This window comes from Zingiber officinale, chromosome 11A (genome assembly GCF_018446385.1).
Source record: "Zingiber officinale cultivar Zhangliang chromosome 11A, Zo_v1.1, whole genome shotgun sequence".
Lineage (NCBI taxonomy): Eukaryota > Viridiplantae > Streptophyta > Magnoliopsida > Zingiberales > Zingiberaceae > Zingiber > Zingiber officinale.
In genome coordinates this window covers 13,269,439-13,286,815 of record NC_056006.1, presented here as the reverse complement: position 1 = coordinate 13,286,815, position 17,377 = coordinate 13,269,439, and the positions used below count along the sequence as shown (strand labels likewise).

The 17,377-nt window shown below is 38.9% G+C and overlaps 1 protein-coding gene and 1 pseudogene across 2 annotated transcripts; both read right to left on the bottom strand.

The window, feature by feature from the left end:
- Positions 1-1,548: 1,548 nt before the first annotated feature.
- LOC122032589 lies at positions 1,549-5,586 on the bottom strand. 2 transcript variants are annotated; one of them, XM_042591895.1, is made up of 4 exons: positions 5,389-5,586; positions 5,197-5,299; positions 2,532-2,909; positions 1,549-2,404 (listed from the first exon to the last, which is right to left on the bottom strand). In XM_042591895.1, exons 1-4 carry the CDS (start codon positions 5,490-5,492, stop codon positions 2,303-2,305), a joined length of 687 nt encoding a protein of 228 aa, XP_042447829.1. In that variant the 5' UTR covers positions 5,493-5,586; the 3' UTR covers positions 1,549-2,302. The 2 variants fall into 2 exon arrangements, with proteins under 2 accessions (XP_042447829.1, XP_042447828.1); XM_042591894.1 differs by having other exon boundaries at positions 1,549-1,891; positions 5,389-5,584.
- A 535-nt stretch (positions 5,587-6,121) lies between these two features.
- On the bottom strand, positions 6,122-7,447 carry LOC122031238 (annotated as a pseudogene).
- Between the last annotated feature and the right edge of the window lie 9,930 nt (positions 7,448-17,377).

The following is a 17,377-nucleotide window of genomic DNA, read 5'->3' as shown; positions in this document are numbered from 1 at the left end:
TACAACCAAGGAGGTTGTTAATTTAGGGCGATGAAAAGCTCTACTATCAGAATCTCCTTTACTGTAGGCGGAGAAACTTTTTACACTTAGAACGCTCACTTAGTTGCTAGGAATTGATTACAGATTGATTGCTTGAGTTGTTGTTTAATTCCTAGCTCCAGGGGCCTTTTTATAGCTCCTGGAAAGTCTATCTCGAGGGTCCAAGGCGCCTCCAGCTCGGTCAGCGGATAAAACTTTATCCGCAGCGCAAACGGTCAAAACAGACCTGTTGAAGGCGCCTTCAACAGGCTTGAAGGCGCCTTCAAGCTTGTTTAAGGCGCCTTCAAGCTGGCAACCTACTTTTCAGCTTGATATCTTCAGCCTCTTTTGACTCCTTTTCTTTTTCGCTTTGGCTTCCGAAGCTCCGTTCTTTTGGGTGATTGCGGCCAACCGGAATAGGGCTCACCCGAACCCAATTCCCGGCCTACTCCTCGAGCAGCCTTCCGTCCGGCTTAACGTCCCTCGAACGTCGCGCACGCTCTTCACGCCCACCGGAGTACTCTTCCGCAGCTCTCTCGTCCTTCGGACGCACCGAGCCCGTCGGCTCCCTTCCCGTGCCGTCCTTCTCACTAGCTGTGTCTTCCGCTCGACTTCCTGTGCTCCTAAGCTCCTGCACACTCAGACACAGGGATCAAACACAGCAGGACCTAACCAACTTGGTTGATCACATCAAAACTACCACGGCCCTCAGGGCGTAGCGCAGACGGTGGGCGCATGGTATCTCTGGCGTAATGGTCAGGGGTCGATTCTCAGGAACTGACGACCTGGGGTTTACCCCGCCATGCGCCTATAGCCTATGTACCTGCATGAACCTCCCTCCATATCCGTGGGGTCGACACTAGGGGGGCCGCTAAAGTAGCGGATCTATCTTTTTTTTTTTTTTTTTTAATTGAAAACTCGATAGTCCCCAGGGCGTAGCACAGCTGGGTGCATGGTTTCATGGCCAAAAGGTTCAGGGTTTGATCCTCGGGGTGTCATTGCCTGGGGTTAGCGTCCCGGCTATGCGCTTTTAGCTGTGTACCTATATTTACCTCTCTCCATATCCGTGGGACCGGCTCTAGGGAAGTCGCTGATATGGCGATTCCATATTTTTTGAATTGAGAACTCGATAATATCTAAACAAACCAAACTTAAATCAAATTTCAAACAAACTCAAGCCCATAAAAAATAAACTAAGTCAAACTTGAACAATAATTTTAAAAGTTTAGTTCATGTTAAGCTCAACTCAACTATCTTATTAAACAAATTTAAACATCCTAAAACTCAATTCATTTACCGCCCTAAACTAGATCACAGAGTTTTTTTTAAGACTTCTAATTCTTAACAAGGTGTTAAAAAAATATTTTTTTTAATTCAATTTAATCAAAATAGTATATGAGTATTTTTATATTAAAAAATATTATTAACATGATAAAAATTTATTGTAAAGTGATATCTTATAAAATATAAAATAAGAGGGCGTCGAATATACCTAATAAGAAAAATCGATGAGTCTACCCTTTATCAAAATTACTTAAACTAAACATGAATTGAATTCGTATAAAGTATAAAATTCGATATTACAACTGAATCCAAATCGATAACCTTCCAGATCGAATATCAATTTCCGTGCAAAATAAAAATACGTGTGGCAAAAGTAATAGATCTTCTGAACTGCCTCAAGATCTTTCAACATACAACAAGAACAGCGTCTGGTTTTAAGGGAACACTACTAGCCAAGCGTTCATCCATACAATGCACGCCATGGCTCTCCAACGCTAGTTGACTTCTCAATGTTCTTCTGTGGAATCAAGTCCTTGGAGAAGACAAGACCCAAATGCCTGGCTACTGTTCCTCCCAACTTCTCCAGAACCTGAAATTAAAACTAATAGTTTAGACATATTGTTTGAACAGGTTAGTCGAGGATGAATCCTCTTCCCTTTTATTTCGTCTGTCAATAAACAAGGAAAACATAATATTTAAAGAGATAAATTTAACCTTTATCACTTATTGGCTCAAAATCGGACCGAAAACTAACATTTGTTACTTGTTACATGGAGACTGCTCAAACGATAATCTTCTTATCATCCTTCCTCTACACCATTCGGTATTTTTACATATTCATTTATCATCTCTTGGAAGGAATTTAGTTCTATAACAGTATGCCTATAGAAAAAGGCTTATTTATGAAAGAATAATAAAGATACAGAGTCATTTACTAGGACTTGCAATCATATCTTGCACTCTTGCTAGAGTTTTCCTGCCAGAAACATAGTCTGACCGCTTAATTGTAGATTAGTCCTCCAAACTTGACTCTTGACATGACAAAATAAATCTGGACCATTGAAACAAAAGCCAACCACTGCAGATACCTCACTTCCTTTAGCTGTTAAAGTTTAGCCTAATTTAGCAGCAAGACCGTTTGGTTGTTTTCCATCCAAATCGCCATAAATGTCTAATAAAACACAAATAATTTAAAGAAGTTTCAAAATCAGAGGAAAATTTTTGCATACCTCGAGCCCAGGATAGCTAGATTGTCCATTACGGTGCCTAGGACCAGATGCAAGGAGGAGAACTGTTGGCAGATTTAGAATTCGCGCCATCAGCAACAAGCAAGCCAGAGATTCGCAATGAATTTGCAAGGATGGAGGCACACTGATTGTGTCATCAATCATGGCCTTAGTGAGTTCAGATGTACCACCAATTTCAGTTGTGTAGATCACAAAGTCCTCATTAGCGGATGGTTTGTTCATTGCTCCCCTGTTAACCTTGAGGGCTTTCATCACAAAAGGAAGTACCAATGTAGTCTGACTAGGAAGTGATGCTAATAGTTCCTTGATAGCATATGCAACAACAGGTGGACTGTAATTTTGCAGAAGGAAGATTGACACCTGAATGAATCACAGATATTCAGTTCAATTGTCTATCGTACCAATGGGGGGAGGGAAAACACTAGAATGCTGGTATGGTGGTCCATGCAAATATTTAATTGTAAGCGATGGAAACACTGAAAAGAAATTGCCCATATTTCTGTAGATCATTTTATTCTCGAATAGTTGAATTGTAATCTCCCTGGGTGAATAATTGCATTCACAAAGCTACAGGTGACTAGGAAAGGAAGTAGCAGTTAAGAAACAGCATCAAATAGATGATGATATTGACATAATAGGGATGATGTTAGATTCCCTCCCAAGTTAGAAGCATAGGAAGTGTTTATAATAGCATCACTGTTCAGAAGGCAATATTCTCTATTGTAAATTAAAATAACCACACACTGGTGTTTGAGGTAAGGTCAGATTGCTTGTTGGATAAGAAAGAGAGACCTTACCAAGTCACTAAAGTCTTTTGTGTAAATTAAATAAATAAAACTACTCAGTGTTTGAGGAAGTAAAGGATTCCTAATAGGAAAGAGGTAGTGAATAACTCCTAGTAAAGGAAGACGCAAATAACTCTTGATAATAAGAGAAAGTGGATAATTGCTAGTAAAGGGAAGAGGTGGATAACTCCTGGTAAAAGGACGAAGTGGATAACTCCTGGTAAAGGGAAGAGGTGGATAACTATTGGTAAAGGGGCAAAGTGAGAGAAGAATAAGCTACGCAACAATTTAGATCCAAATTCATGGAAGGTGATTAATTGTTGCCTTGAGATTCACTTCGAAGTCTCTATCACAATGGGGACACTATAGCTAACCCCACCCTGCGTACTCTAACTTTGCCCATGGCCATCTTATATCGGTCTCAAGATGAGTGTGCAATTATTTGCACATCGGGCACACATTGATAATTCTAACACTATTTATCACCACAGTGGACACATGCTAGCTCCTGCATAGACTAACTTAGCTTTCATAGATTGCCTAATGTTGACACTAGTTGAGCCTTGTCGTGCATAAGTCTAGCACATCCAACGTTCACTCTATCAGTGGATAATTTCACCCACATTAAACTAATGAATGTGGATAGAAGGTACATTTAGTCATGGAGTTCCTCCATATATTTAAAATAACATTACCAAATAAGTAATTTTATCCATGTTGTCTTACTTGGATGGCATAAAAAAATAAAAGATAGAAAAATAAGTAAAACTGTCAATTTCTCTTATTTACTTGAAAGGAAATAATAGGGAGGCAGGAAATATTTAGTTTATACTTGAATCAAGTATAATGGAAGGGAAATGAAATTTTAGCATTTAACAAACGCAAATAATGAATTAATTCTTTCCTTCTGATTGCATCCAAGTAAACAAAAAAATGGAATAAAGTGGAACTAAAATATTTTAATTTCTTTTATTTCCTTTTGATTCCATGCAATTCATATTCCCAAATCAAGGGCATGTTAGGCATGAACTAATGATGGACCAATGTGATTACATATCTTTTGTAGACCATAATCATGCATAATATCATGTGACAACATTGTAGCCATCATCATCACTAAGTCATGTTCGTTCCAACTAATTGATTTTGGCTATATGAATCCTATCCATCATCATCATCACTAAGTGATTTTTCAATTGTGAAAAGAGTACCTATTGAGTTGATAAGCTTCCAATTGCATCAAACATATTTAAGGATAAGCTATTAGTAGTAAATCCAATAGAGCTACCTTGAGCTAGCACTATTAACCTCCCACTTCTGATGTTGAATACACTAGTGTTCAACGTTCAACTAGTGTTCAACGTTCATCGGTAGCTTAGTTAGGAATGTTATGGAGCAAATTTAGAAGCATGATATAGAATAAGGATAGCTGAAGTTTCTGATAATGAGAATCAATCTCCATTAAAATAAACTCTCTAAAAGTAAAAAAATTCACATTCAAAGAATATTTAGGTGGCATAATAATGAATCTAAAACTATTTTCTCTAAAGTAGATTCATGATCTATTGAATAAGTTGTCAATGGGATGTAAAAAGTATTATGTGAAAGCTCAGAATAACCACAATGCAGGTATTGTCTTCAGCCATTAAAAGAAATGCAAAAAAAAAAAAAAAAAGTAGCACTAGATTTCTGATATTTCATCAAAATGCATGCGTAGGGAGAATAGAAGCAAATCGTATGAGAGTGCAGCATATGTTTTCGTCAATGTTATACATGTAAGTCATACAAAGAACATTACTATATATATTTCAAAGACCCAACACAAGAATGAAGTTTGCAATTTTCAATACAAGTCGACTCGCCTTAGGGGATCCAAGCGGGTCGACAAACTGGATAAGATCGCCGGAGGCTTTACGGTCCTTAAAGCCATATTTCTCCAACGAGAGTTCAAAGGAGGAGCTTTCCCTGTAAAAATTGACATTTCTTACGAAAGATCGTTACTCGACAAGAAAATTGCAACCTTAGGGTTTTCGCTTTGGAAGGAAAGGGAAGACCTCGAGAGGTTGGATTTCGGATCGGAACGGAAGCCATCGGCGATGGCATGACCGAAGCCGTCGACGTCCGGTATTAGAACGATCACCGACGGCGCTAACCTCATGGCTCGTGTCCGGCGAAGGTGCCGATGGGTCGAGAAACTGCGAGGCGGTCTCCGGAGAGGGTCTAAGCAGCGAGGTAGCGTAACTCAGAAGAAATTAAATAAATATATACATATTTATGTAAATATTTAAATAGAATTATATATTAATTTTATTTATTTATTATGTTTTTAATCCCGTATCAGCTCTTAGACCAACTCCAACCACAAACATCATTTTGGTGCATTTTTAACATCAATTTAATGTCATTGGAGCACCAAAAATTTTTCCAACTCCAATCAATACACACCATTTCCTACACCAAAGAGAATATTCTTTAGAATATTCTATTTTTCCATCTTATAATTTATTATTTAACATACATATTAATTTATTAAATATTTTTATTATGATAATAATTACTATTAAAATTAAAAATTTTATTATACATGATAACTAATTTTTATGATATTATGTTTTTGGTTATAAGAAAATTAAAATTAGTATTTTATAATTTTGTTAGAAATAATTTAATAAACATACTAATATTTAATATTTAAAGATAATACACAATCATAAACAATTTAGATAATTTTTTTAAATATTTTCACAAAACAAATAACACTTCATTAATAATACATCACAATGCACATTAATTATCAGAATTACCAAATTGTTCCCACAAATGCTCAATTAATGCATTTCTAAGAGCAAAGTGAGCATTTTTATTTTTGATTCCTTCGTATCTAGCAAGAAACTCTTGAAATCGGGTATTGTCATCTACTGCTGTATCAACATCTGCAGTCGACGAGACTTCACCTTGATCAACAATTGAGGCATTCATATCACGTTCATCTTCAATTATCATATTATGCATAATAATACATGAAGTAATTATATCATGTAAGATATTTTTCTGCCAAAAACGTGAAGGTCCTGCAACAATTGCAAAGCGTGATTGGAGCACTCCAAATGCTCGCTCAACATCTTTTCTACATGCCTCTTGTTTCATTGCAAACAACTTATTCTTTGTACCTCGTGGATCTTGAATTGTTTGAACAAGTGTAGACCATTTTGGGTATATACCATCAGCTAAATAGTAACTCATGTTGTACTCTTTTCCTTGAATGACATAACGAGCAGGGGGAGCAATACCTTGAGCAAGGTTAGAAAAAAGATGAGAAGACTCCAATACATTAATGTCATTGTTAGATTCAGGTAAACCAAAATATGCATGTCATATCCAAAGATCATAATCAGCTACAACTTCTAGAATAATTGTTGGCTTTCCACTACGACCAGAATATTGCCCAGCCCATGCTGTTGGGCAATTTTTCCACCTCCAATGCATGCAATCTAGACTACCCAACATACCAGGAAAACCACGCTGCTCACCAATATGAAGAAGTCTGGCAACATCATTAGCATTGGGCGATCGCAGGTACTGCCCTCCAAATACTTCAACAACAGCACGGCCAAATTTTTTCACACTTTCTATGGCAGTTGATTCTCCTATTTTGATGTACTCATCAGTAGCGTCTGCTGGTACACCATATGCCAATATTCGAAATGCAGCTGTCATTTTTTGTAAACCTGACAAACCAAGTTTTCCAACTCCGTCTCTTTTCTGCACAAAATAATTATCATGATTACTAACCTCGTTAAAAATACGCATATATAAGTTTCTTCCCATTCGGAATCTTCTTCGAAACATTGCAGCATTATATGTAGGATTTTCAGCAAAGTAATCATTGAATAGATTACGATCAGCAGCTTCTCTATTACGATTGATCACTATGTGACCAGGAATAGATCCTTGATGTTTGTCTTTGTTGCTTTCTTCACTCAGATGTTTCAAAATGACCTAATTGTTTTGGTAGATCGCTTGAGTGATAAGCCTTCTGTGTGCTTCAAATATATCATCATTTTCAGAGCTTGAGGATGATAAATTTGATGTACCTTCATATCTAGCACTCATTTTTGGAGATGAAGAATTTGATTGAATTGTTTTCAGTTATGGTGTGTATTTATAATATATACACAACACTATTATTTTTGCAGGTGACGGGACATCACCATGCACACACATTATTATTTCTGCAAATGAAGAGACATCACAATGCACACACCATTATTATTATTTTAGGAGATGGGACATCACAATACACACACAACATTATTATTTTTGCAGATGAAGGGACATCACAATGCACATATCATTATTATTATTTTAAGAGATGGGACATCACAATGCACACACAACATTATTATTTTTGCAGGCAACAGGACATGACAATTCATACACCATGATAACTATTTCAGGAGATGGGACACTACAATGAACACACAACACTATTATTTTTACAGGTGATGGGACATTACAATGCACACATAACATTATTATTTTTGCAGGTGACGGGACTTGACAATGCATACACCATGATAATTATTTCAGGAGATGGGACATTACAATGAACACACAACACTTTTTTTTGCAGGTGATGAGACATCACAATGCACACACAACATTATTATTTTTTGTAGATGAAGGAACATCACAATGCACACACCATTATTATTATTTCAGGAGATGGGACATCACAATGCACATACAACATTATTATTTTTGCAGGCGACGGGACATCACAATGCACACACCATGATAATTATTTTAGGAGATGAGACATTACAATGAACACACAACACTATTATTTTTACAGGTGACGGGACATCACAATGCACACACTATTATAATTATTTCAAAAGATGGGACATCACAATGCACACACAACACTATTATTTTTGCAGGTGACGGGACATCACAATGCACACACAACACTATTATTTTTACAGGTGACGGGACATCACAATGCACACACAAATCTTATACATTACACATAATTTTTTCCTATATAATGGCATACTAGACATGGCCATCACAATTCACCTTTACTCTTGAAAAAAATGAGTTCGAATTCTCGTTCATCATCCTACTTAGTTGAAGAAGATAAACATTTATGTCATGTTTATCTTCATATTTCTCAAAATCCAATCATAGGAATCAACCAAAAAAAGGATCAATTTTGGGCAAGAGTTGAGATAGAGTATAATCAAGATCCAAATTTCAAAAATTTAGAGCGACTGAGAAGATCATTACAAAAAAGAATGAATATTATCATTGCTGCTGTTTCCAAATTGAAGGGTTGCATACGACAAATCGAAGAATTGAATCCAAGTGGAGCATCAGAGGAAGATATTGTAAGTTGTTTTCATTATTTCTTTTGTAGATTATCCAAGTTGTTTTCAATATCTAATTTAGTTATTAATTTTATTTCATAATTGTATTATTTTTTTTACAGATAAATTGTGCTCAAATGTTATTAGTACAAGACCCTAATTACTCAAAGGGTTTCAAATTTGGACATGTGTGGAGCATTGTTCAAGGTATTGAGAAATTCAACAGTGACAACGTCAAAACTCCATCTACAAGAGTGCAATGACAAATTGCTCAAGCTGATTATTCTCCATCATATAATCTCGAGAAAGATATTTCTTCACCTTCATCTCCACATGTCTCTTCGTTTAATCTTAACATCACTGATTCAGACAGTGGTGGTACTTCAACTAAACGACCTATTGGGGTGAAGAAAGCAAAACTGAAGAGAATGAATGAATAACAATTCAGTAAAATGGTTTCACAGAATGACGAACTTGTTGCAGCGTTAGATCGAAGTACCAATGTTGCTATGTTCAAGGAAGAGAATAAAATTTTATTCAAAGACCTGAATACCATTGCTGATCCGATAATGCGTGAATTTATTCGCTGTGAACAAGTCAGAATTATGTAAAAGATGACTGAAAATCAAAAATCTCAATCAATTCCACATCAAGGAGAAGGATCTAGGATAAATTCGTCTCAAGAAGAAGGACAAGGATCTCAAGATCCTTTGAATGGTTCCGGTAAATTTTATGATTATTTCCGTGGTTTATTAGGAGGTGATTTTCCAGAATATTAAACATTGATTTGTTTAGTATTGCAATGTTATTGTGGTTATTTAAATGTATGTTTACTTTAGTGTTTGTGGCATCTTTAAATTGTATAATGTACTATATGTTATGTATTTTGAAATTTTAAATATTTAATTGTGTGTTTGTTATGCAATTACTAATATTATAAATTTTAATATATTTATAATCTTAGTAATATAACAAATATTTTAAATATTAATTATTTAAGTTAATAACTAATATAAATTTATAATATATAAAATTTACCTAATAAATTTAATTAAATTAAATAATATTAATTTATAATATTTAAAAATATTTTAAATATAATTTTAATAATATAATATATTATATTTAAAAAAAATCTGCACTTGCACCATTTTGATGTAAGATTTGGGGTCTCCGTTGGAATAAGTTTGGTGTCCTTTTTACACAATTTTAATGTAAAAGGACATCGATTGAAGTTGGTCTTAGTACCATTCAATTAATCTTGAATCAATCCTCGAGAATCAATCCTCGAAGTAGTCTGAATGGGACCTATATAAATTGGGCTGGATAAGGTCCGTCAGATAGTATCATAGTAATGGACTCTCCCGTGTTACCAATTTTAAAATATAGGATTAAAAAAAATTATAATAATATATACTTTCTATATAAAAATAAATAAATAATTAGTAATAAATTTTAAAATTATTTTTAATATGAAAAAATAATATTAAAGTAATTTTATTTTGGATTTGACTAAATTTAGTTAATAAAGGGTCCATATTATTAATAGAATAGTGAGAGATTTTTATCTATGAGAAGAATTGACGTGAATAAATATTTTTATAAAATGTGTAAATATTTAAACAGATTTATATATTGACTTTATTTTTAAAAATAAGGTAATTATTTCACTTAATCATATTTTTCAAAATATATTAATTGAATTATGTATAATATAGTGATATCTTAGTTGAAAGATGAATTTGTAAACGAAAAAATCGTACAATAAATTTCTCCTATATTAGTCACTGATGTGGTGATAAGAAGAAATCTGGCAAGAATCAATTGTGACGGTGTAAGTTAAAATTAAGATGGTCAATATTAGGACTTAAGTAAGGTTCGATCGTACCCAAGTGAGAAGCGGTTCATCGGTTGATTGGATAGATCATTATTCGGTCGATCATCTGAGTAAACTAATGACTGATCAACCCGGTCAACAGAAGATCAAACTGAGCGGGCTAGGAGCCAGAGCCAAGCGGGTCACCCGTCCGGCTCAAGGTATGGTGTTGACATTGTACACATAATGAACTGATAAAATAATAAAAGAGGAAACATATAATTAATATGAGAAAGAGAAAACAAAAGAGAGTGCTCCATCTATCATTAAATGAGAAGAAGTCAAAATAAAGATATCTTTCGTCGGTAATTAATATCATCAGTAAACAGGGGAAGATGGAGGATCACTGAGAAAAGTATAAAAGAGTATGTCAGGTATGAAGAAAGGCAAGATGAATCTCGATCTCTAGTACTTTCACTCTCTTCTTCTTCTATTTCTAGCTTGAGCGTCGGAGGGCCAACGTCAGGAACTCCTTCTCTGGTTTTGGTTTTGTATTTGCAAAGAGGAGCGAGGTCTTCATCTAGTCAGTGGAACTGCCACCTCCCCAGCTTTCCAGTTTCACACCCTTCGAACAGAATCATTTGGTACCGTCTGTGGGAACGTAGCCTGCCTTCGAACGAGAAAATAGAAGACGTTGGACGACTCACAACAGTGATGCTGACACAAGAGGATCTCGACGTACTAATACATGTTCAAGTGACGAAGATATTGGAGCAACAGTAATAACAGGCGCTGGCCGATCGACAAGCGCAGGAGCCTGCAGCTTCTGCGACAGGTCGCCGGACTGAGCGAGGGGACCGAACGAAATAGCTTTCCATTCGGGACCCAAACAAGAGGTCGATCGACACCTATGGGGAAGCACCTCATGCGTCAGTCCCCTTACACTGAGCGCCGTTATGGATTCCAACAGAAGAGAGTGCCCAACCGGACAGAGACTAGGAATCTTCCTCGGATGAGGTACCTGCTCGAGATACAAGGAAAAGGAAGGCACCCAAAGAAGATAATTTGCCTGAGCGGGTCAATCAACAGTTTTTGGAGGACATTCTAAATGACTCTCTGCCGAAACATTAAACCCCACTGACGATCGGGAAATATAATTCAGCGGCCGACCCCGATGACCACTTGGCCAAGTTTGATAATGCGGCCACACTTCACCAGTATACGAATGGGGTGAAATGCCGAGTCTTCCTCACCACGTTATCTGGATCGGCACAACGCTAGTTCAAGCGGTTGTCGAGCAACTCGATCCACAGCTTCAAGGATTTCCAAGCGGTCTTCTTGCACCACTTCGCTAGCCGTTGCCGCCACCAAAAGACGAGTGTGAATCTATTCTCGTTGAAGCAGGGGCCCCGAGAACCATTAAGGGCCCATATCCAACGCTTCAATCAGACGGTGATGGGCATCCCGACAGTCTCCTTGGACGTGTTGGTAAACACTTTCACCCAAGGGCTCGCCGAAGGAGAATTCTTCCATTCGCTCATCTAGAGACCGTCGAAGGACTTTGACCACCTACAGAAAAAGGCCAACGAATACATCAACGTAGAAGAAGCTCAGGTGGCAAGGAAGAAGGAGATGCATGCCGAGCCCACAGAGTATCTAAATGGCTGTAGTCGAGCAACCATCAACCTCCCAAGGGACCTCGATCAGGAGGAGCCCCGCCACACCAGCCCAGGACACATGTCGTACAACATGTGGCGGTCTCTCGTCCAAAGGTTGTAAAAGGCAAAGTGTGGACACCGATATTTTGCTCCTTCCACCAGTAGACAACGTACAACACTCGAGACTGTCATAACCTGGCAGCTAGCAGGCCAACCCAACGGGGATATTGCTGTCAATCATGGTCACCTGATCGAGCGACAAAGGCATTGATCAACTGTCCAAAGGGAGGGAGAAAGGACAACGCCCGAACCACACCACCATCGGCCTCAGCGTGGGAACAATCCAAGTCCCGCTCGAGGCTTCGCCGAGCGGAATGAATCGTCGGCACGGGAGGAAGAGAACCGGAGTAATGATGCTCAAGGGGAGAAAAAGGTGGAGTTGTTCGCTTGCCTCAAGCAGAATCATGACGTGTTCTCCTGGTCGACTCACGAGCTCCTCGGAATCTCGCCGAGCATCACCCAACACGAGCTTCATGTTGGTGCAGTGGGGACTAGCAAGAGGGGAGGGGTAAATTGCCTGCAAAATAATAACTACCTTCCTCGTACTTTCAAATCAAAAATTAGCAACAATAAAATAAAAAATAATAGAAAAGAAGGAAAAGGAACTCAACAATTGACTTGGTTACAACCAAGAAGATTGTTAATCCAAGGCGGTTGAACGACGCACTAAAAGTCTCCTTTTATGAAGACGTAGAAGCCTTTTATACACATAGAGAGCTCAAGAGTTGCTAGGAATTGATTACAGAGTTGAATGAATAATTCTTAGCTCCAGGGGCCTTTATATAGCTCCTGAAAATTCTATCTCGAATCTTAAAGGCGCCTCTAATGAGGTTGAGGGAGCCTCCAAGAGGATATGTTGATAAAACTTTATCCGATTACAAACTACCATTGAGGGCGCCTTCATCAGCTTGATGTTGGAGGCGCCTCCAACGACTGTTGAGGGTGCCTCCAGCTATCTTTCCAGCTTCTTTCTTCTTCTTTTCAGCTTCCGAAGTTTCAATTACTTGGGTGATTGCGGCCAACCGAAATAGGACTCACTCGAACCCAATTTCTGACCTTCTCCTCGAGCAGGCTTCCGTCCCGGCTTCTTGTCCCTCGAACGTCGCACACGTTCTTCTCATCCACCGGAGTACTCTTCCGCAGCTCTTTTGTCCTTCAGACGCACCGAGCCCGTCAGCTCCCTTCCCGTGCCGTCCTTCTCGCTAGCTGTGTCTTCCGCTCGACTTCCTATACTCCTAAGTTCCTGCACACTTAGACACAGGGATCAAAACCAAACAGGACCTAACCTAGTTTGGTTGATCACATCAAAACAACCACGAGGTCCAACACTTCATATCTGACTGGATGCTCGGCCTGTAAAGTAGAGGAAAAGGGACTTCAGCGCGAAGTAGAACTGGATCATCCGGGTGGAAATAGAGAAATTACTGGAGGCCGACCATTTCTAGGAAGTCTAATTCCCAAGCTGGCTCGCTAATGTTGTACTGGTCTCGAAGTCGAGCAACAAATGGTGAGTATGTATTGACTTCTGCGACTTAAATAAGGCGTGCCCAAAGGACTTCTATCCGTTTCCCCTGATATACCATATGGTAGACTCTACGGTGGGCTGCGAGCTGATCTACATGCTTGATGCGTATCAAGGTTACCACCAAGTGCTGTTCGCCAAAGAAGATTATGAGAAGGTTAGCTTTATCACAGACAATGGAACGTTCTGCTACAACGTCATGTCGTTAGGACTGAAGAACGCCAACGCTGCCTATCAAAGGCTCATGAACAAGGTGTTTCAGAAACAGACCGACCATAACTTGGAGGTATACGTTGATGACATATTAATAAAGTCAGCCTGAGCTACTGATCTGTGTGCAGATATTGAAGAAACATGCCGAACCTTGAGGACATATGGGATGAAGCTTAACCCAAGCTAAGAGTGGATGCTTCTGCAGATATATCGTTACTGAATGGGGTATCGAGGAGAATCTGAGCAAGGTAAAAGTATTGCAAGACATGCCCCCGCCTCGTAGCTTGAAGGATGCTCAATGGCTGACCGGACAGATCACAGCATTGTCTAGATTCATATCCAGATCATCCGATCGGAGTCTACCATTCTACAAGGTGCTGCTTACCAGTGTTAGCTAAGGCGAGTACCGGGGAGCCACTTTGGATCTATTTGTCGTCCACCAACTATGCGGTCGGCTCGGCATTAGTCAAGAAGAACGACTATAAGCAACAACCCATGTAGTTTTTAAGCCATATATTGAAAGACGTTGAATCCTGCTACACTGGTCTTGGAAAATTAGCCTATACTTTGGTGCTTATTGCTCGGAGACTCCACCCATACTTCCTAGCTCATCCGATCATCGTCATGACCATCAATACCCTGGGAAGAGTCCTCCTCAACCCAGAAGCATCTAGATCAAAGCTCAGCCTTTGGCCGATTTCGTCACAGAGGTCCAGAACGTCGAGCCAGTAGCAACTTGGAAATATATGTCAATAGTTCATCCACTCAACAATGTAGCAGGATTGGCATTCTGCTCATTTCTGTTGGGACCGTTGGTGGCCGGCTATCGGAGGGTTGAATGACCCTGCACAAATTAAGCCAAAATACCCTTTTCGGACTTTTAAAAGAACACTTGCGTAAATTAAATAAAGAAAGAAACTAAAAAGATGAGGCTCACAGATTTGGCTTGGTTACAACCAGAGAGGTTGTTAATTCAAGGAAGTTGAAGCACAATAAAGATCTCCTTCAGGCAGAGAAGCCTCTTACATCATTCAAGCATTGAAAATGAGAAGCTAAACTAAACAAGAGAAGCGTACAAGTGTTAAAATGCTAATTGCTTGTTCTATTTAGCTTCTTGGACCAAGGCTATAATTATAGCCTTGGTCGGGGCACCTGGAAGAGTTCCAGGTGCCTGGAGCGGGATAAAAACTTATCCCCGACGCAATGGTCAACATCCACGTCGAGTGGATAGAAACTCGGTTCCGGGCACCAGGACTCTAGGCGCTCGGAATGCGTCTGGGCGCCCGGACCCTTAAAGTCAATGTTGGTGCGGTTAGCACTAACGATTTAACCCAGGTTTTGATGAATGACAAATTAGGTTAAGTTAGTATGTTGTTGTCTAACACTCTGATCGAGTGTGCAGGAGAAGTCCAGACAGGTCGACGGGCTGACCGGATGTCTGGCACGAAGCTCAGCTAGGTCGACGGGCTGACCGGATAGCTGGCGAGAAGTCCAAGCGGGTCGACGGGCTGACCGGACGCTTGGCGAGAAGTCCAGCTAGGTCGATGGACTGACCGGATAGCTGGCGAGAAGTCCAGACGGGTCGAAGGGCTGACCGGACGTCTGGCAGGTAAGTGAGGTAAGTCACTGGAGGGGAGTGACTGCGAGGACGCGTTCCCGGGAAGGGAACATTAGGCGTCGATCCGGCTTAGATCCATTTCGGATATCTAAGTCGAGATCGTGACTAGATTCCGGTCTCGGAAAGACGGAATCTAAGTCATACTCTTTGTTATTACTTTGTTGAACTTTAATTATGCTAACACTTTGTTTTGCAGGATCTATTTTGTCTCGGACTAACCTTGTTTTGTAGGAAAGTTGTTCGCTGGAAAAAGGTAGTCCGGGCGCTCGGAGGGGATCCGGGCGCCCTGGAGGCAAAAAATATCCTGACCGCGCGTCACCACTTGGAGCTCACTGGTTGGACTTGCCACGTCTCACCATGGCGCCTGAAAGGGATCCAGGGCGCCCCGAGCTTCACATAAAAGATGGGGCGGAGGCAGAGATCAGAATCAACTCAGAACTCTCAGACTGCCTGCTCTACTGCTCTGCGCTCCTGCGACGCTAACGAAGATCCGACGATATACTCCTTTTCTGTTCTTAATTCTTGTCGGTATTTTCGTTATTTTGCTAGCATTACTGTACCTTAAATTGTAATCATTTTCGAACTGCTAGTAATTGCCCAACGAAAGTACTCACGGAGTACGGGCCTTCGAGTAGGAGTCGTCACAGGCTCCGAACGAAGTAAAATTCATTATGTCCAATTTTTATTCCGCTGTGTTTATACTCTTTATTTTTCGAATCGATATTCACCCCCCTCCCTCTATCGACGTTTCACGATCCAACAAGTGGTATCAGAGCAGGTACCGCTCTGATTTGGTGCAACCACCAATCAGGCAAAGGGGGGACCTTTTTGAAAGAAAAATTAGATATCGTTTGTCTTTAAAATAAAACCTTACGCCTTTCGTTTTTCCTTCCAAAACTATTTTTGAAAAATACATCGCCATCTCTTCACCATTGCTTAGTATTAACAAAATATTACACTTTCAAAAATTCAAAATAATATTTTTTATTAATATTTTAATAATATTTTATTACTTTTTTTGAAAATAGTGAAATATTATTTTTTTTCCAGCACTGCTAATCCAAGACCAAGTCTTAGGATTTTTTTTGTTTGTTTCTCTGTGTGCAAGAATAATGACTCTTCTAGAAGGACGGAACCCTCACGAACCTCCACTATACGATCATGAAGACTTCAACTACTGGAAGCGATTAATGGAATGCTTCTTAGGAAGCGTAGACATCGATTATATGCTAATTTTGAGGAAACCTTCTCAAAACTCGAAACTGAACAAAAAGGTAAGTAACATTATTTGTAATGTTTTACCTATCAATATTTTATGCAGATTAGAAAAGTACAAGAATGCATATGAGCTGTGGACCCAGTTGATCAAGCTTCACGAGACGCCGATGGAGCTAGAAGATCAAGTTAAAGTCAAATATGGACTCGAGTCAAATCCAACGGAGAAACCTACTGAATTAGGGGTTACGCTCAAGGTTAGTAATATTTACCAAAATACCCCTGCTAATAGTAGTTTAAATAATCAGCATGATGATAGGTATGAAATTAGTCCAAGTATGGTGCATGATAATCTAGATTTAAATGATTTAGATTCAAAATCACAAAATAATCTAGACTCTGATCAAGTCAATCAAGACTCTGATCAATTTGGCATCAGTCTTGACTTGGTCAAACAGAACAATGACCAAATCAATTCAAATAATTTAATCAATTCAGAAAATTTAAAACTAGGTGAGCATTTAGACATAAATAAGTCAAACATTAAAATAAATTTGAATTTAAATGCT

What these genes read in the sequence shown, in the direction of transcription:
- LOC122032589 (XM_042591894.1), bottom strand. Translation starts at nt 5,492, where the DNA reads ATGAGGTTAGCGCCGTCGGTGATCGTTCTAATACCGGACGTCGACGGC. An exon ending in ACCCGCTTGGATCCCCTAAG is followed by an intron (nt 2,910 to 5,196) that starts GCGAGTCGACTT and finishes TGATTCATTCAG; the next exon opens with GTGTCAATCTTCCTTCTGCA. An exon ending in CTAGCTATCCTGGGCTCGAG is followed by an intron (nt 1,892 to 2,531) that starts GTATGCAAAAAT and finishes TTTTAATTTCAG; the next exon opens with GTTCTGGAGAAGTTGGGAGG.